The sequence below is a fragment of the Trichomycterus rosablanca genome, chromosome 24, assembly GCF_030014385.1.
Source record: "Trichomycterus rosablanca isolate fTriRos1 chromosome 24, fTriRos1.hap1, whole genome shotgun sequence".
NCBI classification, from domain to species: domain Eukaryota; kingdom Metazoa; phylum Chordata; class Actinopteri; order Siluriformes; family Trichomycteridae; genus Trichomycterus; species Trichomycterus rosablanca.
Window position 1 is genome coordinate 18,588,873 of NC_086011.1, and position 21,967 is coordinate 18,610,839.

Here is a 21,967-nt window from a genome sequence, read left to right on the forward strand (position 1 = left end):
ACATGGTTAATAAACCACTTTTTTCAGTCCTGAAAAATCATCCACTTGGAGAGCTTCCACATTCTTTTGGCTGCAGGATGTGCAGTAGGTACAGTGGGTGCCTCATGCAGACACAAAGGTCCTGGGTTGGCTCCTATAGCCTCCAACTTCTCATAGGGAAAGTGGAACGTTCTCCCAGTGCACCTATGGGTTCAATCCCACTTCCGAAAAAACATGCAGAAGGTGAATTGGCTAGGTGTACATGAGTGCCCTGTAATGGTGTAGCACCCTGCCCAGGTAAGAGTGCCGTATCCACTGTGACCCTGACCAGAAAAGCACTTAGTGAAAGTCCCCAGCAAAGCAGGAATGAACTGAGACTAATTTTATCTCGCTGTGTTTACTGTGCTTACCGTGTTTACTGTCTCGTAAAACACCGTCCCACAATTTGCCCGACTTATCTAACTGTAACATCCGCACTTACACAGATTAAAGTCTCAGTCAGCCTCAGTGTGAAACTCACACGTTTAAGCTTTAAATAAGGTCCTGATTGGAAAGTCAAGGGTACCTACAGGAAACTGAGTTAGTCTGTAATGAACTTGTGTAATGAAAATGTATTTATTTTACATTACATTACAGTGTAGCTCAGCCAACTCCAATAAAATCCATAAAACACCTAATGTGGGCTTTTAAACTAGCTTTGTTATTGGCAGAACTTCCCTAAATGTCAAGAAGGAACGTTCACATACATGTGGTGGGAGAGAAATCATGCCAAGGGTTCTGAATAAGCCTGGATGTGTCTGTTTTTTAGCTATTTAGTAGCTGTTTGTAAATTTTCACTCATAACTAATCAATAACTCAGTACTATATACTTTTACTTGAAGTCTAACTCGTTATGTTGGTGAGTTCTGGAGATCCTAATGATTTAAACAGTAAGTAAATGCATTGACAGAAGGAACAGACTGGACCAGGACTCGATTATTGATTTATCTGACCAACCCGGGACAATCTGGACTGTAATAAAGATTGTAATAATGTGAAGCTAATTAGATTTGAAGTTTGAGTCAGAACAATGAACTAATTATTATTGTAACGCTAATTATTAACAAGAGAATCAGTCTGAAGAAGGCACAGCTGGACAGATGTACTCCTTTTATGATTGTGGTCTATAATCAGAGGTCACACACGTCTGAATGTTGAAGATAAATTTAATACAAACCTTTGTGCTTTAGTTTAAAATAAAAATGCCCTCTTGCCCCGCTGTGGGCGACTCAGATTGTTCATCCAGCCATTATGACATTTTCCCTTTTACACAGTCGCCCCGATGCACAAGCAGCTGTGCCATGCAGTCACCCAATTTTGCCCTGGATGATCTTGCTAGCAGACAGGATGCCATCTGTGGTGCCCAGCCCTGCAGCCACACAAATGCAGTGTTGATTTGTTCAGCACATCGTCTCCAGAGCGCACAAGCTGTTAAGAGGATCGAGTGTGGGTACGAAGTTGGTCTGTCTTGGTTTACATGGGAAACGTTTTGGACAGGGCGCAGGAGTGTGGGCAGAATGATTTGTGTTGTGCTGTTGTGTAATTTATGATCCTGAAATGTACAAAGAGTCACATAATGCAGCTTCAAACGTGACCTATTCACCCTAAAAGACGTAACATCAACACTGGAAATGAAAGTAAAAAATAATGGGAATGAAGCGAATTGAGATCATTCAGACACGACAGTGTTGTGTCATCTTTGAGTTAATAACAATAAATAAATAAAGATTTAATGAGTGTTTATTACCAGGCTGCAGACACTCCACTGCCATCCCTGCCATACCGCCAAATTATTATTTTTTTTTTCTATTTTTATTTCTGCATTTTCTCCCAATTTAGTGTAGTCCGTTTGTCTTCTGCTGCTGGGGGATCCCTGATTGCACACAGCTCTTAGCGGAACCCTTTTCCACCCTTGCATTCTGCACAGGAGCCTCTATCTGCTAATCAGGGTCCTTACACAGCGTTTTGAAGACCTTACCCACATAGTCCGGTCATCCCGCCCTAGCAGAAACGTGTCTGCTGCAGGCACTGCCAATTATGCCCAGTAGATGACGCCCAGCCGGCCAGTGGCAACTGAGGAGTTCAGAATCTCTGCGCTGGTGTGCTAGCAGAATATCACGCTGCGCCACCTGGGCACCTCAAATTATTTTATTTTATAATCTGTTTGATGTTTTTCTAATGAATGTAAGTTTTATTATGTGAGTCAGTCCACATTTTTCAAGTTTATTTACTAACGATCGATAGAAAATAAAACTTCGGTATCGATTCAAACCGAGTCTGGGCCAAAATCATCAGGAAAAATACAAGATACGCGTCGATACAAAAACCTCGAGGGTTTTTCATAAATCTGCTACGAAAAAAAGAAAATCATTTCTTTACTGAATAAAAATCATAACAGAAAATCATCACATCATCAGTCATAGTTTAGTATATTTGTACAGAATATACATCATGACCTTCATTGTCCTTACAGCGTTAATAACAACAGGAAAACGTCGTCACGTCAGCAGTAAGAATCCTCGAATGAAAAACGATGAAAAGTCCTAAATCAACACTTTAGTTTTTGTAAACCTGTAAGTTCTGTAATAATAAACCCGTTACCATTTTAATCATGGTGAGGTGCATGTTTTTTTAATCATACTGTCCCAGCATTAAAGGTGAAAATTTTCAGACTAAAATCTATTTCACTAAACCATAAACACCAGTACAGAAAATAATCATCATCCGTTTACCTAAATACACGAAACAGAAACATAAAGCACGAACATTTCTTCAGAAAACCAACAGCCATGTGCTAATATATCAATCTAACAGGAATAAAATCAACCAACAATATTTATATATATATTTATTTATATCTATAATTAATTTCTATTCTTCAGGAGTCCCTGACTTGAGGTAAAACAAGTTGGTTTAAACTTTAGTGTAATTGTTAAAAAGCTTCTTAAAAAATAATGCATATATTATTCTTCTTAAGATTAATTGCTACAAATAGTACAATGTGCAGAGAGAATGCGCATTGGTCCTCTTACGTACAACAAACGCCACATAAAGACTGGAACACGTTATATTTACACTCAGTCCTCACTAAACATTTCGGAGCCCTTTAGGATGTGCACGTGTAGTGGTGAAAACCACAGTATTTTTTTATTTATTTACTCACGACAGTTTGGTTGAACGAAAGCACTCAACAAACTTCACTCAACGATCCAATATCAACCCCAAAACAAATACAAATCCCATAATAACCCTTTATTCTGTTACGTTTGCTCTGACGTAAAAAAAAAAGAAAGAGAACTACTTTTGGTTACTCGATGTGTCGGAAGTGACGTGATTCCCTAACCTGACACCTGATAGTTCGAATACTTGAGGAGATAAAACACTGTCAGGACAGAAAGGAAGGTGAATACTGAATACTGATACGCTTCCCCTGCGCTGACGGAGGTATGTGCCGAAGCCAGAGAGACAGACAGACAGGGACGGTCCGTATCTGCTCCAGCCCTGCTCGGTGAGATGATGCAGAATGCCGACCGTAGAGGTCTCGTGGAGCCAGACGTGATGCCTGATTATAGAGAACACAAGACGTTTTAAGTCAAGGATGGTTGGGGACGTCAAACTGCGCACTACCATGCTCAACACTCGCTCAAACGAGTTCTTCCACCTCTATGTGCCACCCTGGTGCCAATATAACCAAACAAGACCAAACTAGTTTTGTTGGTACTGGTTTTACCAAGTGCTTTCTGTACCACAATTACGTTTATAGTCTCATTGGCTTTATATCTCTGTAAATAACTCAACAATATTAACTTCTTCCTTTTTTTCCTATCATTTTCATGTCTGAGTATCGCTGTATCCTGGTGATGGCACCAGTGGGTCAGATTTCTCCGTAAACACCGTGCACAAGGCAGGAATACCCCGGACAGGGCGCCGATCCATCGTGGGACTTCGGGATATCCACTCCCCTAGGAGGTAGCCAATCGTGTCTGTGCAGACCTTGGAGAGATTTGAACCCGGACCTCAGCGGTGGTGGGCTAGCTTAAAGCGCTGCACCACTCCAGCGCCTTGTGATGAAGAGTTAAGTCAAACGGTAAGTCTATTTCCAAAACATCCGTCTGATATGGCTTGTTCACTTCAGTTCTAAACTGTGTTTTATCGGCAGTTGTAGCCTAGTGGTTAAGGTACTGGACTAGTAATCAAAAGGTCGCTGGTTCAAGCCCCATCGCTGCCAGGCCCTTAACCCTCAACGGCTCAGAATGTATACAGTCACAGTCGAAAATGTAAATGCATTAAAGCTAAATGAGGCGGGTTTAGGGTTTATCTAGGATGATTTGAATCAGATCGAGGTTTTATGATTGAGCATGGCAGAGGAAATCACATCCGGCCCCATGAGACGAGTCTTGCCTCCCACAATCGACAGAGCCCTGTTTTGGTCGTAAAGGGAAAAAACCGCCCCCCTGTGGTCATTCATGAGAGCAGCACATACCAGCGTCAGCTCCAGGTCGGTAAATATATCAACACTGTTAAAGCAGCATCGAACCCTCCGTGTGCACGAAACACGAGGAGCACGAGGTTCAGCTCCACTGGCCCCGCCGGAGCGTCCAGAGCCGGAGATTCATTACCTCGTGATCCATACCGCCTGCCGGGGGTACCGGGGCAGGAACGGGCCAAAAGTTCACTCACACTCTCACACACAGAAGAGAAATCTCATAAGAAATATTTGCATATCTTGTGCGGTTGTTTCCTACACAGATGAACCGATAAATAAATCAATAAATAATAAATAAATAAAAGTGCAAATAAACATTAAAGGTCGTTATCTAATCAAATCACACAAAATGTTTTTCTTCATAGTAACATCATAGTAACGTCAGTTAGGATCAGTATTGCTGATTCCCGTCGTCCTACAGTACAGAAATACAAAAACGTTCGGCTTTACAAAGTTTGTGTACGTTTAAATTCTAAATCATTTACAGCATAGTAATTCTGAAAGCCCGAAACAGGAGAAGCTAAAGTTTAAAAAAATAACCTGCCCTGCTAGTGCGCTCATCACCGCGAACGCTGCTTAATTAAAGACGCGATGAGTCGAAAGTCCAGCATAATCGTATCGGTGTTAATTACTCTAACGAGTTACGTCGTCATCCGGTAATGAATCTGTGTGTTCTGTTTAAACTAAACACTGAGTGTGTGTGTGTGTGTGTGTGTGTGTGTGCGCGCGAGTGTGTGTGTGGGGGGGTTATGCCTTACTTAACTTGCACTATAAAACATGCCTGATATGCAAAACCCTTAATAAAGTGACTGAGGTAATGACATTTAATTCTGATTGTCATCACCCTGGAGAAAGTTCCACCCCCTGCTCACCGGCTGCCACTGCTGATTGGTCCATGGCCTGCAGTGACAGCACAGGCAGCCAATCATGTAGCTGCGCTCTCCCTGGCTGGCGCGTCCTCGTCCCCTGTGCCTCCTCCGACAGTTTAAGGCACTTCTTTTGGTTACTAGCCGAATAAATGCATTTGTTCAGGAACTCATAAAAAAGTCGCTCGGCTCCGGGCGCTATAACGTAGTAACGCAAATCATCTCGTCCGCCAGGTCCTCCTCGTACCGGAGCCGGGACTCGGCCTCGGGCTCCTCGTCGCTGTAGCTGGCCGAAACGTCCTGCGCGTCGTAGTCCCGGTGATTCAGGACGGGGTAGACGTTCACCCCGTTGACCCCTGGAGTCACGCCGCTGTTTAGCAGGTGACTGGCGGCGCTCTCCATCTCGTCGATGGTCATGTCGCAGGCGTCCGCGATCTCGTGCTTCGTGGCCGCCACGAACTTCGGGTCCTTCGCGTACCGGCCCAGTCCTTCTGATATTAAAACCTGCTCGTTATACACACACACGGAGTCAACAAATGCAGAGTTATGTTTTAATTTTTTATATATATATTTTGTTTATGCATTTTCTCCCGTCCAATTGCTCGATTGCGTCACGCTTCCTCTCCACTAATGCCGATCCCCGCTCTGATTGAGGAGAACGAGGCTAACCCACGCCCCCTCCGACACGTGGGCAGCAGCCGTACGCATTTTGTCACCTACACTTTGACGAGTGCAATGCGGATCAGCACTGTGTACGGAGAGACACACCCTGATCCGCACTCTATTCCCATCTCTGTGCAGGCGCCATCAATCAGCCAGCAGAGGTCGTAATTGCATTAGTTATGAGAGAGACCCCATCCGGCTTAATGCCCCACCCCTGTCTGAACAACAGGCCAATCAATGTTTATGTGGCAGCTCAGCTCAATACGATGTATTCGAGATCCCAGCTCTGATTCCAGCGTGTGTTTTTACCGATACGCCACCTGAGCGGCGAGTTATCTTTATATTAGATTTATAATGTTGATACGTGTGTATGAACCTTTTCACTTTTACTGCTGACTTAATAATAAAGCACAAACTCTGACGCATGTGACTGCTCACCGCTTCCACGAGGCTGGTGGCGCTGCCCCTCTTCTGGTGGTACTGGTTCCGGTACTCGGGCGGTATCTGCAGGTGCACCGGCGAGTATCCGCTCTGCTGGTACTCCGACTCGTCCGTGTACCACGAGCTCTTCCGCACCGAGCAGTAGCTGCCGTTCGCGCCCTCCCGGAGCGGCCGGTCCACGCGGATCAGGGGCGTGTAGTAGGGGGTTCGGTCCTTGCTGACGGGCGTGGCGGGGGGCGTGGCCCACGAGCGAGTGGAGCGAGTCGGAGAGAGTCTGTGGGCTCTGCTCCAGTCGAGTCCCGCCACTGCCATCACCTGAAACAGAGCGGAAGTTCGTACGTACGCCACCTTCTGACGTTTTATTCTGCTATATTTATGATTCTAATAAGTTAATTTTACACGTTAATAATTTGTTTAAAGCATGAAATGACGACGTTACCTGGTGCTGCATCAGATGCAGAGGAAGAGCGGTTCTCTGGCGAGGAAGCTCATCCTGACTGCTCTGTCTGCGCAAACACTCAAAATTAAAGGACGGCCGCCGGTTACCTGAGCACAAATATAAATCTAATTAAAGTTTATTTGTCACATGCAGGTCATATATGGTCAAACTAGCGGTGAAATGCTATTTTTTATAACTGCCTGGTCACATTTAGTACTAAATAACAAAAGAAAAATGTAATGCACACAATATAAATAATATTTTACAAAAATATATAGAAAAATGTAAAGTGAGATGATACATAGAATAAAAAGAAGAGGGAAAAATGCAATATAAGGTGCAATATATATATAAAAAACTAAATGAGGTACAATGTAAGCCTATAATAGTTAGTTTCCTGGACGTTTCCTGTCCCTTCACACCCCTAATTAAGATCTTTAACGTGCTGGGTCAGCGGGGTCTCACCTTGCGGCGTGGGAGGAAGCCGGCGTCTCTTGGGTGACCGGTGCGGGTCGTGGTAAAGGGGCTGCTCGTCGTCCTCGTAGTAACCGTCGGGATGATGGTAGCCACGGGGAGTCTCGTACTCCTGGTCGCTGTTTTGGTATCTGATCAGAAAAGGGTCAGACGGGTTAGGGAAGAAGACGCGACGAAGCTGCAACTTCCCGGTGATACGGACACCGTACGCATCAACAAGATCTGAATGATCTAAAGTTGTGATATTTTAAAAAAAATTTAATGTCAGACCTCACGTATAGTAGATTCAGGAGGTATTTAGACCCTTTTACTTCCTGTGGAGTTAATATAGATCCTCTCCAAACATCAGTGTTGTTTTGGTTGTATGCTTCGGGTCACTGGTATGTTTTTTTTTTTTTTTTTTTTTACATAATCCAGTCCTGGCCAATTGAAGCTTCTCTCTCTCGTCACTGCTACCACGCCCACCTCCGATCGAGAAGGGCCAAGGCTGTCAGGGGCAGGGCCCTGTGCAGGCGCCTTAACCGGTCAGCAGAGGTCATAATTGCCCCAGTGATGAGGAACGCTGTTACAGCCAATTATGTATCTGTGTAGGCGTCTGGCCGGCTGATAGCAGACTGGTGGGCTAGCGTGTTTTACTGCTGCCCCAGTCTGAGTTTGTGCAACCTAGATGAGGCTTTCTTCAAGTGTTCCAGTCTGTTCTGTAAAGCACAGGGTCTGAAAACTGTTGTAAACAGAAAAAGTCACGTCCACGACTCGAATGGGGTCTGAATACTTTCTGAATCCACTGTACATGCCAAACTAGACCAGATACTAGCAAATAACACAGAATTACACTAAAGCACAAAGCTGGTGTGAATAATCACTGTGGTGCCACCACGCTTTGGCATTTATTGGCAAAATAAACAATTATTTGGCAGGAAGTGTTGGTGGAGCACTTCTCCAGGGACCCTGGTTCAATCATCCCCTCGGGTATCTACGTATCTATTCCCACTCCCTGCACTTGCAGTGCTGTTACCTGTCTCCAGACATGGTGCCCTCGTCCTCATAGAACTCCTCGCCGCTGTAGTACTCGGCAGAGTGGCGGTCCTCGTCCACCTCTTCCTCGCGCCGAATGGTAGGATGGCGCCTGTCGTTGCCGCGCGACCTGTGAGAAGCATAAGGGGTTAAAAGGGATCGGTTCAGAGACTTTGCGGCAAATCAGAGATGATGCAGCCATGCAGACGCAGAGCTTTAACGAGCAGCGATGCAGCAAAGATCCTCACAGTAACGTTAATGATGGAGCCTGATGGAACCTACCTAATATAGGTCTCGTAGTAGCGTCTGCTGCTCCGGAAAACAGAGGAGGAAGCGGATCAGTCGGGAGGACCGAGAGGTTAGGAGAGCAGAGGAGGAAAAGAAATCATTTACTTTCATTGAATTTAGTTTAAGTAAATGAGAAGCTTTGATGACGTCCACACAGAACGAGCTTTGTATCACCGTTGGCTAAAGGGTTCTGCTTTTTGTCTGTACATGTGATCAGCATCACATGTGGTAGAGCTTTAAGATGCCAATTCTGAAGCAGGGGCTTCTGTGTGAGGCTCACTCGACTGTGGACGGCATAACCTGCGTTCCGGTTCTTCTAAATTTAGTTCTAGTTTAAGGCGACAGTTTGGGTTTTCTTCCCGACTTTGGCAAATCGATTACTGAGGCTAAGGTAGTGGACAAGAATTCAGAAGACTGCTGGTTCAAGCCCCGTTTCCTTAACTCTCAATCGCCTGCACTGTGATTGGCCAGCCAAATTCTAGAGACGTAAACAGATGAGCAATGCACACTACAGAGACAGTTCTAAACGATAGGACTGCAACGAACCACAGCGAAAGCGCTGATCTCCAAACCCTCTCCATAGAGAAACCAAACGCTAACGTACTTCCATAAAAAGATTCTATAACTGTATGTAACATGGAGCTGTATTAAGCGTTCTCAAGCCTATTTTCAGCTCTAGTTAGGCCACTTTTCATGGAAGGATGCAAATAGCGCCACCTTCAGTCAAAAGGTGAGATACTGGACGGCACAAATGGAACTAGGTAATCTGAACTAGGTTACAGGATTAGTTGGACTAAACTGGACACTAAAAAGAATCGGCGCGGTATATTCACCTCTGTCCGTGCGGTGTCCTGGGCTTCTCACACTCCCCCGGGTGGTACGATCCTGGGTACCCGTTGGCCGGAGCGTGTTGGTAGTAGCGACCGTGGCCTCCGTTGGGCAGGACGGACACGTTGGCGTTGTTCAGGTTGATGTTGGTGGATTTGGGCGACTTGCTGTATGAATTGTGGTTGTTGTGATGGTGGTGGTGATGGTGGTTGTGGTGGCGGTGTTGGTGATTGTGCTGGGCCATGGCGTTGGCGCGATCCAGCCGGCCGACGGGCTGCTCCATGTGGGCGTAGTGCGGGGGAGGGTGAACCTGCAGGGGGCGCTGCGTGGCGTTGGTCTGGTGTCCGCGGTGGGGGTCGCCGTTGATGTGGTTCACGTGGTTGCCGAATATGCCGCCGTTCCGCTGTCGATAAACACCGACAAGCGTGAGACCATCGAGCCGTTGTTACTCACAGATACAGAATCATCATTTTTAAACGTTTATCTTACGACTTCATACTTTTGGTGTTAAAAAAAGAAAGAAAACAAAAAAACTGATGGCAAAATTAGGACAGCAGTGATCGCAGGGATGCATCTGAAAGCCGTGAACATGGATTTATATATTTATATATTTATATAAGTCGTATTTTTTATTTTATTTCTGGAAAAGTTGGGACATTTTGTAACACGCAATAAAAACAAGCATCTGTGATTGTTCGTTCTCTTGAAAATGAAATTAACTGACCAGCTTCATTATATTTTGTAAATAGAAGCACATTTATAATTTGGTCCCTGTAACACACACTCCAAAAAAGTCAGGACGGGAGTGTGTTCCATCAGCGTTCCTATTAATGAGACATTTTAATGATTTGGGAACTCAGGACACTAATTGCAGTACGGCGTCAATAGAAGACAGATCTGGACTGCAGGCAGGCCGGTCAAGCACACAAAATACAATTTTGTAAATAATTTGCTGTTGTTAAAATCTTAATTTCAAAATGAGGTAAAATTAGGTTTTGCATTTGACCCCTAATTTTACTCCTAATCTGGTCGTATCCGATAATACATGACATTAATCCGATTTGTATTCCCCCTAAGCACGTGTGCAGTACCGACCGCCTATTTTCACCGGCAGCAGGCAGGTCACACGGAGATCCGTATCGTGCACGGAGAGTCACTTAGGCGGGAGTATCAATCAGCCAGGAGGGGTCCTAACTGCAGCAGTTAGAAGGAATCCCCTCCAACTCTCCCGCCCTCCCAGGACGAGCCAATCATTATCCGTGTAGGCTGATGCCCGGCTGTCCGATAGCAGAGCTGATTCAAACTCGCAAAAGCACAGTTTTGGGTGACTTTAAACCTGGTCTGTTTAAATAATCAGCTCATGTTTAAAAATAAATTAATTAATTAAATGAACAGAAAAGAAAAGAAAAGAAAAGGAGCTGGATAAATTATGTCATGAGTGAATATGAGTGAATCTGCTGGACTGATCTATAACAGATCCATCCTGGACTGTAATGAACTGTGCTTCCCATCACTGCTGGGTCTATTTATGAATAAAAACCTGCAAATAAATGTAGGATTTAGTTTAATGGCCCAACAGCCTGTCGCTACGTTATTACAGCGTCCCGAAAGCTCTGTCGACCCCCTCCGGACAAAAAAGATAAAAATAAAAATAAAAATAACACCAGAACTCGTCTTCATTACCAGAAACCACAAAAGTGGGAGATTAAAACATCGATCGCTTGTGCAGAAGGAGCTCGTGAGGTGTAAATCCTTTACCCTATAAATCTCCTCATCCTCCTCGGGCATAAAGTCTACTAGCTCCTCGTCCTGGAGGTCACATGATATGGCGCGGCGGATTTCCGGCCCGATATCATGCAGCGTGCGGAGACCAGCCTGAAACCACCACAACACACAGGAGAGCTAAGAACCCGAGCCGCACACACACACACACACACACACACACACACGCCAAGCATCAACATGTAACAGGTGACAACACAACCCCCCCCCCGTCAGACAGGGACAGGGTGCGGGATGAGGATGTTTCACAGGAGACGGACAGACACGAAGGTTCTACACACGTCTCGGACCCGGAACAGAACAGACGCCGTAATTCTACCTGCATTCTGGACCGATCAGAGCCGATGCAGCTTCACAGCGCACGGAATGATAAACAGAACGTGTTAAACATGTAGATCTGTACAACACGCGTGTGTGATGAGCACATGAGCCGATGGTGTTATGGTGTTGACGTGACGGAGATGATGAAGATGCGTGAAGAGCTTTTAATAAAGATGGATGTAAACAAACATGTAAACAAAACAACATAGAAAACTGCTGTCCCCCCCCAATTTTCCTCCCAATCTAGTCATATCCAATTCCCAGATTGCATTTCGCTTCCTCTTTACTGCTGCAGACCTCCACTCCTGACCGGGGAGGGTCGTACGGAGATCCGTAACGCGCACCGACCTCTATTACATTTACATTTGCTGTATTTAAAGCGACTTACAGTTATGACTGAATACATTTTAAGCAATTCAGGGTTAAGGATCTTGCTCAGGGGCCCAACAGTGGCACTGTGGTGGTGGTGGGGCTTGAACCGGCAACCTTCTGATTACTAGTTCAATACCTTAACCACTAAGCAACCACTGTCCCTTCATTATATCCCATCTCTGCGCAGCGCCTCGACCAGCCAGCAGAGGTCGTAATCGCAGCAGGTATGAGGAACCACTACAGCCCTCCCTCCCTCAGACAAGCCAATCATCGTCTGTATAGATGCCCAGCTGCCCGATAGCACCTCTGCAATAGCAGACACAGCCCCCCACCCCTCCCCAAACATTAACACACACCACAACACACACGAACACCGAGGCACGCGGCCGCTGTCGTCCAGCCCGGCGGGTCTCACCTGCAGCGCGATGGCCGTGCTGGTCTGGGTCGGGTGCACTCCCACCAGTCCCTCCTCCTTGCGTTTCTTGAATTTCCTAAAGTAGTCCTGTATCAGGAAGGTGGCATAGAACTTCCCCACGGTTACCTCATCATCTGAACAGACAGACCACATACACACAGACACGCCTTCGGGGTCAGCACGCGGACTGAATGAGGCACAAATTCCCACACACACAGCGGCCTGCTCAGAAGAGCGGCTGTCGTTCTAATGAAACGATGGTTCTATTATAAAGCTCGCGCCTGTTTTTTTGTTTTTCGGGATGTTCGACCAGGTCATGGTCAGGCGTCCAATTACTTTTGGCCATACAGTGTATTTAAGTTGTAATGATATTGCGTTAACATGGGGCTCCTTATGAAGCTTACATTTAAAAGAAGCTTAAAATGTACAGTATTGTATAATAGTATTCGAGATGCTAAATTAGAGGGCCGTAAATTCTGCCAAAATTCTATTTGCTCTACCAGAATCCTTTAGCGTCACCGAATCGACTTTTTACTCATCCAGTGCTGATCGAAACTGAATTATCCTTCATTAAAAGTGTAATTCTGGTGAGAATCGGGGTTTAAGGATCAGTTTAATGAAACGGCTGTAATAAACGTATCGCTGAGGAGGTGTGTGTGTTCGTTAGAGTGGTTCTGAAGCAGGGTCTCGGTGTCATCGTTTAACAAGAGTTCGGGGACAGAGCTCGTAAGGAAGAGGCAACACTAGTTCCATGCCACCAGCCTAAAACAGAATTGCTTCAGAATATTCGCTTAGAGCTTTGGGTTAAAGACAGAGAGACACGGCGACGAGGAGCAGAAGCTGAGAAAGAGCTCGAGCACAGAGAGAACATGAGACATACAGAGACATGGAGAGAAAGAGAGAGAAACCGAGAGAGACAAAGACAGACAAAGAGAAACCAAGAGAGAGACCAAGAGAGAAACCAAGAGAGACACCAAGAGAGAAACCAAGAGAGACACCAAGAAAGAAACCAAGATAAACCAAAAGAGACCAAGAGAGACACCAGGAAAGAAACCAAGAAAAAAACCAAGAAAGAAACCAAGATAAACCAAAAGAGACCAAGAGAGACACCAGGAAAGAAACCAAGAAAAAAACCAAGAAAGAAACCAAGATAAACCAAAAGAGACCAAGAGAGACACCAGGAAAGAAACCAAGAGAAAGACCAAGAGAATAAGAGACACCAACAGAAGAAACAAGAGAACAAAAGACAGACCGAGAGAGACTAAGAGAGAAACCAAGAGAGACAGAAACAGAGACGGAGAGACAAAAAGAGAAACCAAGAGAACAAATTAGAGACCAAGAGACACAGAAACAGAGAAACTGAGAGAGACCAAGGGAAACCAAGAAAAAAAAACCAAGAGGGAAAACAAGAGAGAAACCAAGAGAAACAGAGAGACAGACAAAGCGAGACAGAGAGAGAAACTGAGAGACTGCATTAACAAGAAGAATACAGCAGGCCTATATGTGCCATGCAAACCTGAAGCTCAACACACACACACTCACACACACACACTCACACACACTCACACACACACACTCACACACACACTCACACACACACACACACACACTCACACACACACTCACACACACTCACACACACACACACACACACACACTCACTCACACACACACACACACAGAAAGCAAATAACAGCAGGTGTACAGAACGTTCTTTGTGTTTGCATAAGTGTGTGTGTGTGTGTGAGGCAGCAAGCAGCATGATCTAATCAGATCACTGTGACTGACCACCAGCAGGGGGCACCACTTGATCGAGCAGCTTCATGCTGGTCCTCTTCCAGATCTTCTTAATGACGGCGCGCAGCTCCTCGTTAGCTTGCTCCAGGTTACCTACACACACACACACACACACAACCTGAACTCCACGTGAAATAAAACGTCTCCCTGACGGCGTCCAGCGTGGGTGCAGATTGATGCCACGCCTCTGTGCTGGTGGGGAATTGAACTGCTCACCTTCTGTTTTGATCTTCAGCGCCGTCCTCACCAGGGCGAACAGAGTGGCGTTGAACATCACGGTGCCGTCGCTGTTCAGTGGCATGTTCATGGCTACCAGCCGCTGAGAGACACACACACAACCACGTTTAGGCCTCTATGTGTGTGTGTTCCTGCTTTATCTCTAAATTTGGTCATATCCAATTCCCCATTTTGAATCCGTTGACATTTTGTATGACCCCCGACCTGATAAGGATTGCCACACGCCCCCTCAGACGTGTCTAATCTGATGCCGCTTCTTATCACCTGTCAGTCTCGGGTTCCCACTCCTATCTAGGCTAAGCTCCATGCGAACCTGCCTCCCGCTCTCACAGTCGCCCGGACTGGTCCTGAAATCTCTCTTTGGAGTTTCTTTCGAGCCACCATGTCTATCCAGAAGTGTGACGTCCTTAATGTTTTAAATCAAGGGATAACGTTTTTAGTTTTCTGTGGTTTTATGTGATAGCGACACCCAGTGTCCAAACTAGGAAGTACTTTCTTTTTTCTGCATAATAACAGGTCAACTTTCATTTACTTTCTAAAATATTTCACAGGCCGTTTTAGTAATGGACTCCCCCCCCCTAAAACATAATTTCCCTAAGATCTAAATATCCACACGGTGTTTCCTCAGTAATAATATGCACTTCTGTTGCCTGGACAGTTTAACTTCAGTATTTATTGACAGCGCTGCTGCAGAGATGCTCCCATCAGATCAGGTGGTGTGTGTAAGAACCTTGCACGCCACTCTGTGTGGGCACAGCTTCCCGAAGCCCAGCGGAGGCTGGATGCGCCGCAGTAGAGTCACCACGTCTAAATGCTTTATTCTGCCCCTGAGAGACACACAGAGGATAAAAGGATGTACAGACAAGGACGTAAAGGGCCCAACAGCAGCAAGCTGGCAGAGGTGGGGCTTGAACCAGAAACCTTCTGATTACTAGTCCAGTACCTTAACCACTAGGCTACAACGTCCCTAAAGTATATACATATATAGTACAGTATATGGTATAGTTATTGTTTACAGTGATATGGATTGGGGACATCACACACTCACTTAGCCTCAGGATCGTATTCGGACCATATCCGCTTGAACTCGTCGAGGTGATGCGGCCCCAGGATCGACCAATCACGCGTCAGGTAGTCAAAGTTGTCCATGATGACGGCCACGAACAGGTTAATGATCTGGAAAACAAAAGTGTCCGAAAGCGTATAATAAAAATAATCACATTAGTGTGTTTCATTAGTGTGTGTGTGTGTGTGTGTACCAGGAATGCACAGAGCATGTAGAAGGTGATGAAGTAGATGATGGCGAAGCTGCTCCCACAGGTCATCTCCTCTCCGGGGTTATAGTCCGACTCTGGATCGCACAGCTTACCGGACATACATGCCAGCATGATATCCTGCCACGCTTCACCCGTGGCACACCTAACAACACACACACACACACACACACACATGTTGTTCACTGTTATCAACACTATTACTGCCGTTTGTAATTAAAACCGCTATATGAGAGACGTCGCATGAAATTTCATTGTACCTGGGTATAATGACTATATATTCTATTTCTTCCTATCGTATTCGATTCAATTCTATTTTATATCAAGGCTGACTGGTCAGTTTGGAGTGGATCCAGGATCAGCGAGGGTTCGGTACGAACCTAAAAAGCAGCAGCACAGCCTGGGGGAACGTCTGAAAGTTGTTGTTCCTGTTGATCTGTGTGCCGTCCACCATGGCGACCTTCCCGAATATCTGAAACACACACACACACAGATGATTCGGTCATCAGACATCAGACCGGTCACACCCGCCACCCCCCCACCTTGCATGTAGCCTGTGAAGCAACCTGTGAAGCAGCCTGTAAGCTCACCTGCATCCCGATGACGGCGTAGATAAAGAACAGCATGGCGATCAGCAGGGCGACCCACGGCAAAGCCTGAGGAAAACACAACCCGGGTGATTAGGACAGGTACAGAACCTCGAATTAGCATGTCATACCGCTGTGATATTATAACATCCCCGCTGCTGGTTAGCCTCAGCGGGAAGCGTGTTAGGGATTTTTCCCTACCAGCGTTAAATAACGTGAAGTGTTAATAGCTAGCTATTTAGATCGAATTATCTGATATTATAGCCGTGTTTCTCGTGTAGACCCTATAATTACAAGAGGTGTCCCAATACTTTTGTCTATGTAGTGTATTTGGGCGGATTGTGCCTGGAGGAGGGTGCAAAATAATGTGCAAATATATAATGAAGTCTGTGAATAGAAGGTATCATATCATGAGGGGTGAGGGGTGTGTGATCCTGACCTGGAAGGACTTGATGAAGGTCCAGAGGAGGGTGCGGATGCCCTCGCCCCTGTTGAGCAGCTTGACCAGTCGCATGACCCTGAAGAGGCGGAAGAAGGTGATGGAGATGCGAGAGCTCTCCTCCGTGTTCTGTTCGGGAAGGAGTCACAGAGAGTCAGACACACGAGAGACGAGGAGACACGAAGCGCCCGGTGATGCGGCAGTCGCCCGGCCAGAAGAGGGCAGCACAGGAGGGGTGAATATCAGCGCCAATGTGTTTTGGAATCACGTCCGAGGCTTTGACCGGTTCGAGTGACCCCCAGGCTCTCGTCTGGCCGGGGCTGCGGCATTTCCAGGGTCCTGCGGGGTACGAGTTAGCCCTCAGAACAGGAAGAGGAAGTGTGGAGGAGGGGCATGCTGGGGCGGAAACAACCCGGCCATACTTGATGGCGTGGGCACAAGCATGGCACCGTCGACCCCGAGTTACTGCATGCAATGTCACCGGGCCCCACGCCCTCCTGGTTCGGGATCAACCTGAGGTCCTTACCTGAGCTGACCCTGTGGGGCCCGAATCATGCAGTAGTGTCAGCGCTATGAACATACAGGGGGCCAAAACACCCCGCACACACACACACACACACTCACACACACTCGCTGACACGTTCTTCCCTCATGAAGATTTGGATTGTAAAGCGAATACAAACGAAAGTATGAAGACAAACCAAACCAAACAAAACCAGGTCTGGAAAAAGGGGGCGGAGTCATTAGATCAAAGGGAAGATCAAAGGAAACCTAATAAAAATGTAAGATATTAGAATAGCCGAGGCCCAAATGGAGGCAGAGTGTCTTACCCCCGACTCATCCACCTGCGGGGCCTCTGTGGGCTTTAAAATTAAAGAGCTGCGTTAATCTCTTACACACACACACACAAACAAACACACACACCACTCAAAAAAAACAAACTAAAACAAAACAATCTCATAATAAATCATAAATATTAAATAATAAATGAAATCAGGCAGAAAATTCGATCCCGATGCACGACGCGGTCCGAACGTCACCGAGCATCGAGATCTTCGCTCAGCATGTTCACAAAGCAACAGAACACAAACGTGGAACAGTGGGAGCTTAGCAATGGAGCTCTGGGCGATCCAGGCTCTGCCGTGCATCCACTGTCGGGCCCTCGAGCGAGGCCCCCGATCCTTTCGGCTCACGTGTGCCGTACAAGTACAAGGATTTCATCGTACTGCACACATGTAGACGTATACATGATCAATCAGGGCATTCTATTCTACTCTGTTGTATTCTATTCAAGACCACCGATCTCTGCATCACGCCAACTCAGGACGGCGTAGACGCACAACGCTCTACGGTCCACCATCAAACCGGAACAGAGCAAAGATGGAACATCAAATTTCATTCCAAATCGAAAACAAACGCTGACGGATAATGTCCTGTCTCAAATACGAAAATTCTCGCCCGTGTTTTGACCCGCCCTGACCCCCACCCCACCCACAGAATTGAGAACTGGTTGTTATGTTTCCAAACTCAGTTACCAGAGTCGTGTGTTTAGCTGCTTTACACTTCCACATCTTGGACATTTTGATTAAGCGATTGCTAACTGAATTGCCGTAGGATCGCTAGGACGCCTCATAGTGCAGATTAACCAGCAAACGTGAGGCGCTTAAATGCTACACGGATTAAAAACGTTAAATCGCTAAACACAAACATTACAGTTTGAATTTCACAGCAAATTGCCGTGAATTAGCTCAGGACTTAGTCATGAACGTCTGAACGTAGCTTAGATAATATCTGCGTTCTTCTAGTTGAGGCTCGTTACGATGATGACCCCTTACACCCCTAGAATCATAGAGTCCTTTCTTCTCTACAGGCGTCCTCATTGCACTGGCGTTTTTTAAATCTACCTACCGCAGCACAAACAGGAAGCACATGCGCGTACGCACACGCTCAGGTTCCGCGCACCTGATAATCCGTTATGGCGTAAAATCATGTACCTGATCGTTGACTAATAAAAGGACACATGCTTTTGCTGCTAAATGGCGCTGCGCATCAGTTGCACGTCTGTTCTCGTTAGCATGCACGTTTTTAGCGCTTTGTTTAGTAAACATGGCCAAAGCTGTGAGAAAAGAAATCTGAACGGAAACCTATTAAAATATATATGAAGTATAAATGAGGCCCAAAAAAGTCTTACCAACTCTTCCCCCTCCGCCGGCTTTAAAATCAAAGAGCTATGTTAATCAGCCGCACACACACAGCGTTAACACACCGCTAAAGCTTTAACGACAGGTACAGTGCCCGCGCAGTTTAGCAAAAAAGCTAAAAACAAGAATTTTACTCCTGTTCACACTGTATGAAGATTTTATTATATTATTATTAACACATTCTGAGCATGCTCAGTGCACATTGGACGCTGCTGGTCCCAGTAGTGACACTTCTTATCATTTGTAATGGATGTAACACAAGCGTGACCTTCCTGACAGTCGTGTCCCTTTAATTCACACACACATATACACAAACACACACACATATAGACATACACACATATATATACACACACACACACACACAAAGCAGAAGCTTTTTCCTTCAGCAGGAGGTAAGAGGACAGACTCCAGACAGGCGAGGCCGTCCTCACTGAACCCCGCGCCCGTACCTGTCCCGTGAGCCGCGCGCTCGGTGGTCCGGGTGTCTGAGTGCTCTACCTAAAGCTGTGCTGACCCACAGTCCCACATGGGCATTTCTCAGTCAGGCCCACTCAAGACGTTTAGTTATGATACAGAATAATCAGGACGATTTTGAGGTAAGAAAGTAATGAGATGCAGAAGATGATCTGAAGCATTCTAAGCTTTTCCAGCATGCATCGTGCATTCAACCAGCAGACAAGCGTTTAGGACCAGCCCCCCTTTACCCCCCAAACACACACACGCTGGCTCGAGTAACCTGCCACTCATCCACACAGAGGAAACGTTACGAGCTCAGATTTTCATCCTCATGCGAGTGCTGTATCAGAGGCGCCTCACGGGGGCGCTCTCACGCAGTCCGAAACAAAACAAAGAAAGACTAAAGAGTAAAAAGAAGCGGCGCCGGGAGCAGCGTGGAGACGAGCCGTCATGCAGCCTGACTCCAATCAACACACCTTCACTACCCACAATCCCTCTCTCTCTCACCTGAGATCTAAACGCTCACTGGAGGAAGCAAAGAGCAGAACAGAGACAGACCATCACACACCGTACACACAACAACACACACAGATCTCCGTCTCACCCACTGCCCTCTTACTGACCAGAGAACACAGAGGACCCAAAATCCCTGAAACAAAAAACAGAGAACCCAAAACATAGAGAACCCAGAAAACCCAGAGAAACTAAAGAACCTGGAGACCCCAGACACCTCAAGGACCGCAAAGACCCCCAAAAACAGAGACCCCAGAAAACCAAAAAACAACCCAGAAAACCCAGTGATCCAGAGAACCCTGGATGACCCCAGAAAAACTGGAGACCCCGGAGAAACCAGAGAACCTGGAGACCCCAAGGACCCCAAAGACACCCAAAAAAACAGAGACCCCGGGAAACCCCAAAAATTCTGAAGACCCCCAGAACCCAGGAAACCTAGAGAACACAGAAAAAACAGAGAACCCAGAAAACCTGAAAATCCCAGAAACCCCAGAACCCAAATACCCCCAAAAACCTAGAGACCTCAGAGAACCCCAGAACCCAGAGACCCCAGAAAACCCAAAGAATCTGGAGACCCTAAAACCCAGAAACCCCAGAAACCTCAGAAACAGTGCACGATGTGTTTATCAGCCGAGCAGATCCGAATCCCTTTTCATGAACTCAGTACTAACACCAGTTAGTGTAAGATTATGAACGCACTACATTGCTGAAAGTATTCGGACGCCTGACCATGAGCTTGTCCAAACTGTATTAAAACGAGTGACCTCTACATGACCTTTCCAGGACAGATCTCTATCTCTAAAGCTAACACTTCTGTCCTGTATGCGACCGGACCCCGGGTCAGACCCTACGCCCCGGCGCGTCGGCCCTACTCCGATCTCCGCGGCCGCTCTGTCTGGAGGTGAGCAGGGAGGAAGGACGGACAGACGTGAGGCACAAAACCCAGCAGTCACTGACCGAGGAATGGAACACCTTGTCAAGCGCCATCTGCAGAACACGAAGTAGCGTTAGCATGCATACAACTACTTCTACCCAGCATGCACGTGGGTAACGGCACACATATACACACACACACACCAGTGCAGATGTGAGACGTGCTGGATCGGACCACGAGGTAAAAGCTGATCCAGCAGGTTTATATCTGTACCAGGAACATTCAGTGATGGATGAAACGTGATTCACGAGGACTTTAACACGTCAGTATGTACAAATATTATTTATATTATTCCTTACTAAGGAGGAAATACCATATATGGTCGAAAGAATCTGGACGCCTGACCATGAGCTTGTTGGATGTCCAGTTTCAAAAACCTCTGCGTGATCTTCTCGGCTCTTTTGAGAAGCTTCTCAGAGAGCTTTGAAGTGTGTCTGTGTATGGGAATTTGTGCCCCTTTTAGTCAAAAGGTGACAGCATTTATATGGCTGGGCATTGATGGGCATTCCAGAGCTGGTGAGTGGCGCTGAGGTCAGGGCTCTGTGCAGGACACTGGAGTTTCTTAATGTCTTTACAGGACAGGACCTTCCCTAAACTGTTGGTACAAAATCGGAAGCATATCATTTCTTTTATTTGATTGATTTATTACGCCTGTTAGCGACTGTTGTGGATCCATTAAAGTCCTGGTGAAATCCTCACAATAACTACAGACCAGCACAGAGAGACACGGAAAACACCGAGAAGCACTGACGCGGACACACACACACACACACACGTGTACCGTGCTCACAGTCACACACACACACACACACACGTGTACCGTGCTCACAGTCACACACACACACACACGTGTACCGTGCTCACAGTCACACACATCCACACAGGGACACAGACACATGTAAACTGTACACACATATACACGATACAAACACCTACAGGAACACACACACGTGGACTCATGGGACGAATGGGAACTCCAGAGAGACAGCCTCGCAGCTCAGACAGGCGTGGCTCAGATTCACTCCGGGTCAGCGAAGGCAGAGGTCAGAGTCAAATCGTGCGACTTCATCACTGGTCTTGGTTTTGAAAGGGTTTCTGTGTTTTGATTTAGTAACGCGA

The 21,967-nt window shown here is 46.4% G+C and overlaps 1 protein-coding gene across 6 annotated transcripts in view; it reads right to left on the reverse strand.

Moving 5' to 3' along the window:
• Positions 1 to 2,376: 2,376 nt before the first annotated feature.
• cacna1da (calcium channel, voltage-dependent, L type, alpha 1D subunit, a) overlaps positions 2,377 to 21,967 on the reverse strand; it is a 61,768-nt gene continuing 42,177 nt past the window's right edge. For 3 of the 6 annotated variants that reach the window (XM_062986331.1, XM_062986329.1, XM_062986333.1), the window contains 16 exons: positions 16,742 to 16,870; positions 16,306 to 16,371; positions 16,096 to 16,187; positions 15,701 to 15,860; positions 15,490 to 15,617; positions 15,172 to 15,268; positions 14,196 to 14,523; positions 12,408 to 12,541; positions 11,276 to 11,392; positions 9,523 to 9,920; positions 8,684 to 8,710; positions 8,403 to 8,531; positions 7,379 to 7,518; positions 6,914 to 7,020; positions 6,472 to 6,789; positions 2,377 to 5,874 (listed from right to left, as the gene is read on the reverse strand). In XM_062986331.1, coding sequence (XP_062842401.1) covers positions 5,569 to 5,874; positions 6,472 to 6,789; positions 6,914 to 7,020; positions 7,379 to 7,518; positions 8,403 to 8,531; positions 8,684 to 8,710; positions 9,523 to 9,920; positions 11,276 to 11,392; positions 12,408 to 12,541; positions 14,196 to 14,523; positions 15,172 to 15,268; positions 15,490 to 15,617; positions 15,701 to 15,860; positions 16,096 to 16,187; positions 16,306 to 16,371; positions 16,742 to 16,870 — 2,676 coding nt within the window. In that variant the 3' untranslated portion in view covers positions 2,377 to 5,568. Of the gene's footprint in view, positions 5,875 to 6,471; positions 6,790 to 6,913; positions 7,021 to 7,378; positions 7,519 to 8,402; positions 8,532 to 8,683; positions 8,711 to 9,522; positions 9,921 to 11,275; positions 11,393 to 12,407; positions 12,542 to 14,195; positions 14,524 to 15,171; positions 15,269 to 15,489; positions 15,618 to 15,700; positions 15,861 to 16,095; positions 16,188 to 16,305; positions 16,372 to 16,741; positions 16,871 to 17,571; positions 17,605 to 21,967 lie in introns of all 6 variants that reach the window. The other 3 variants (XM_062986335.1, XM_062986332.1, XM_062986330.1) reach the window with 3 other exon arrangements.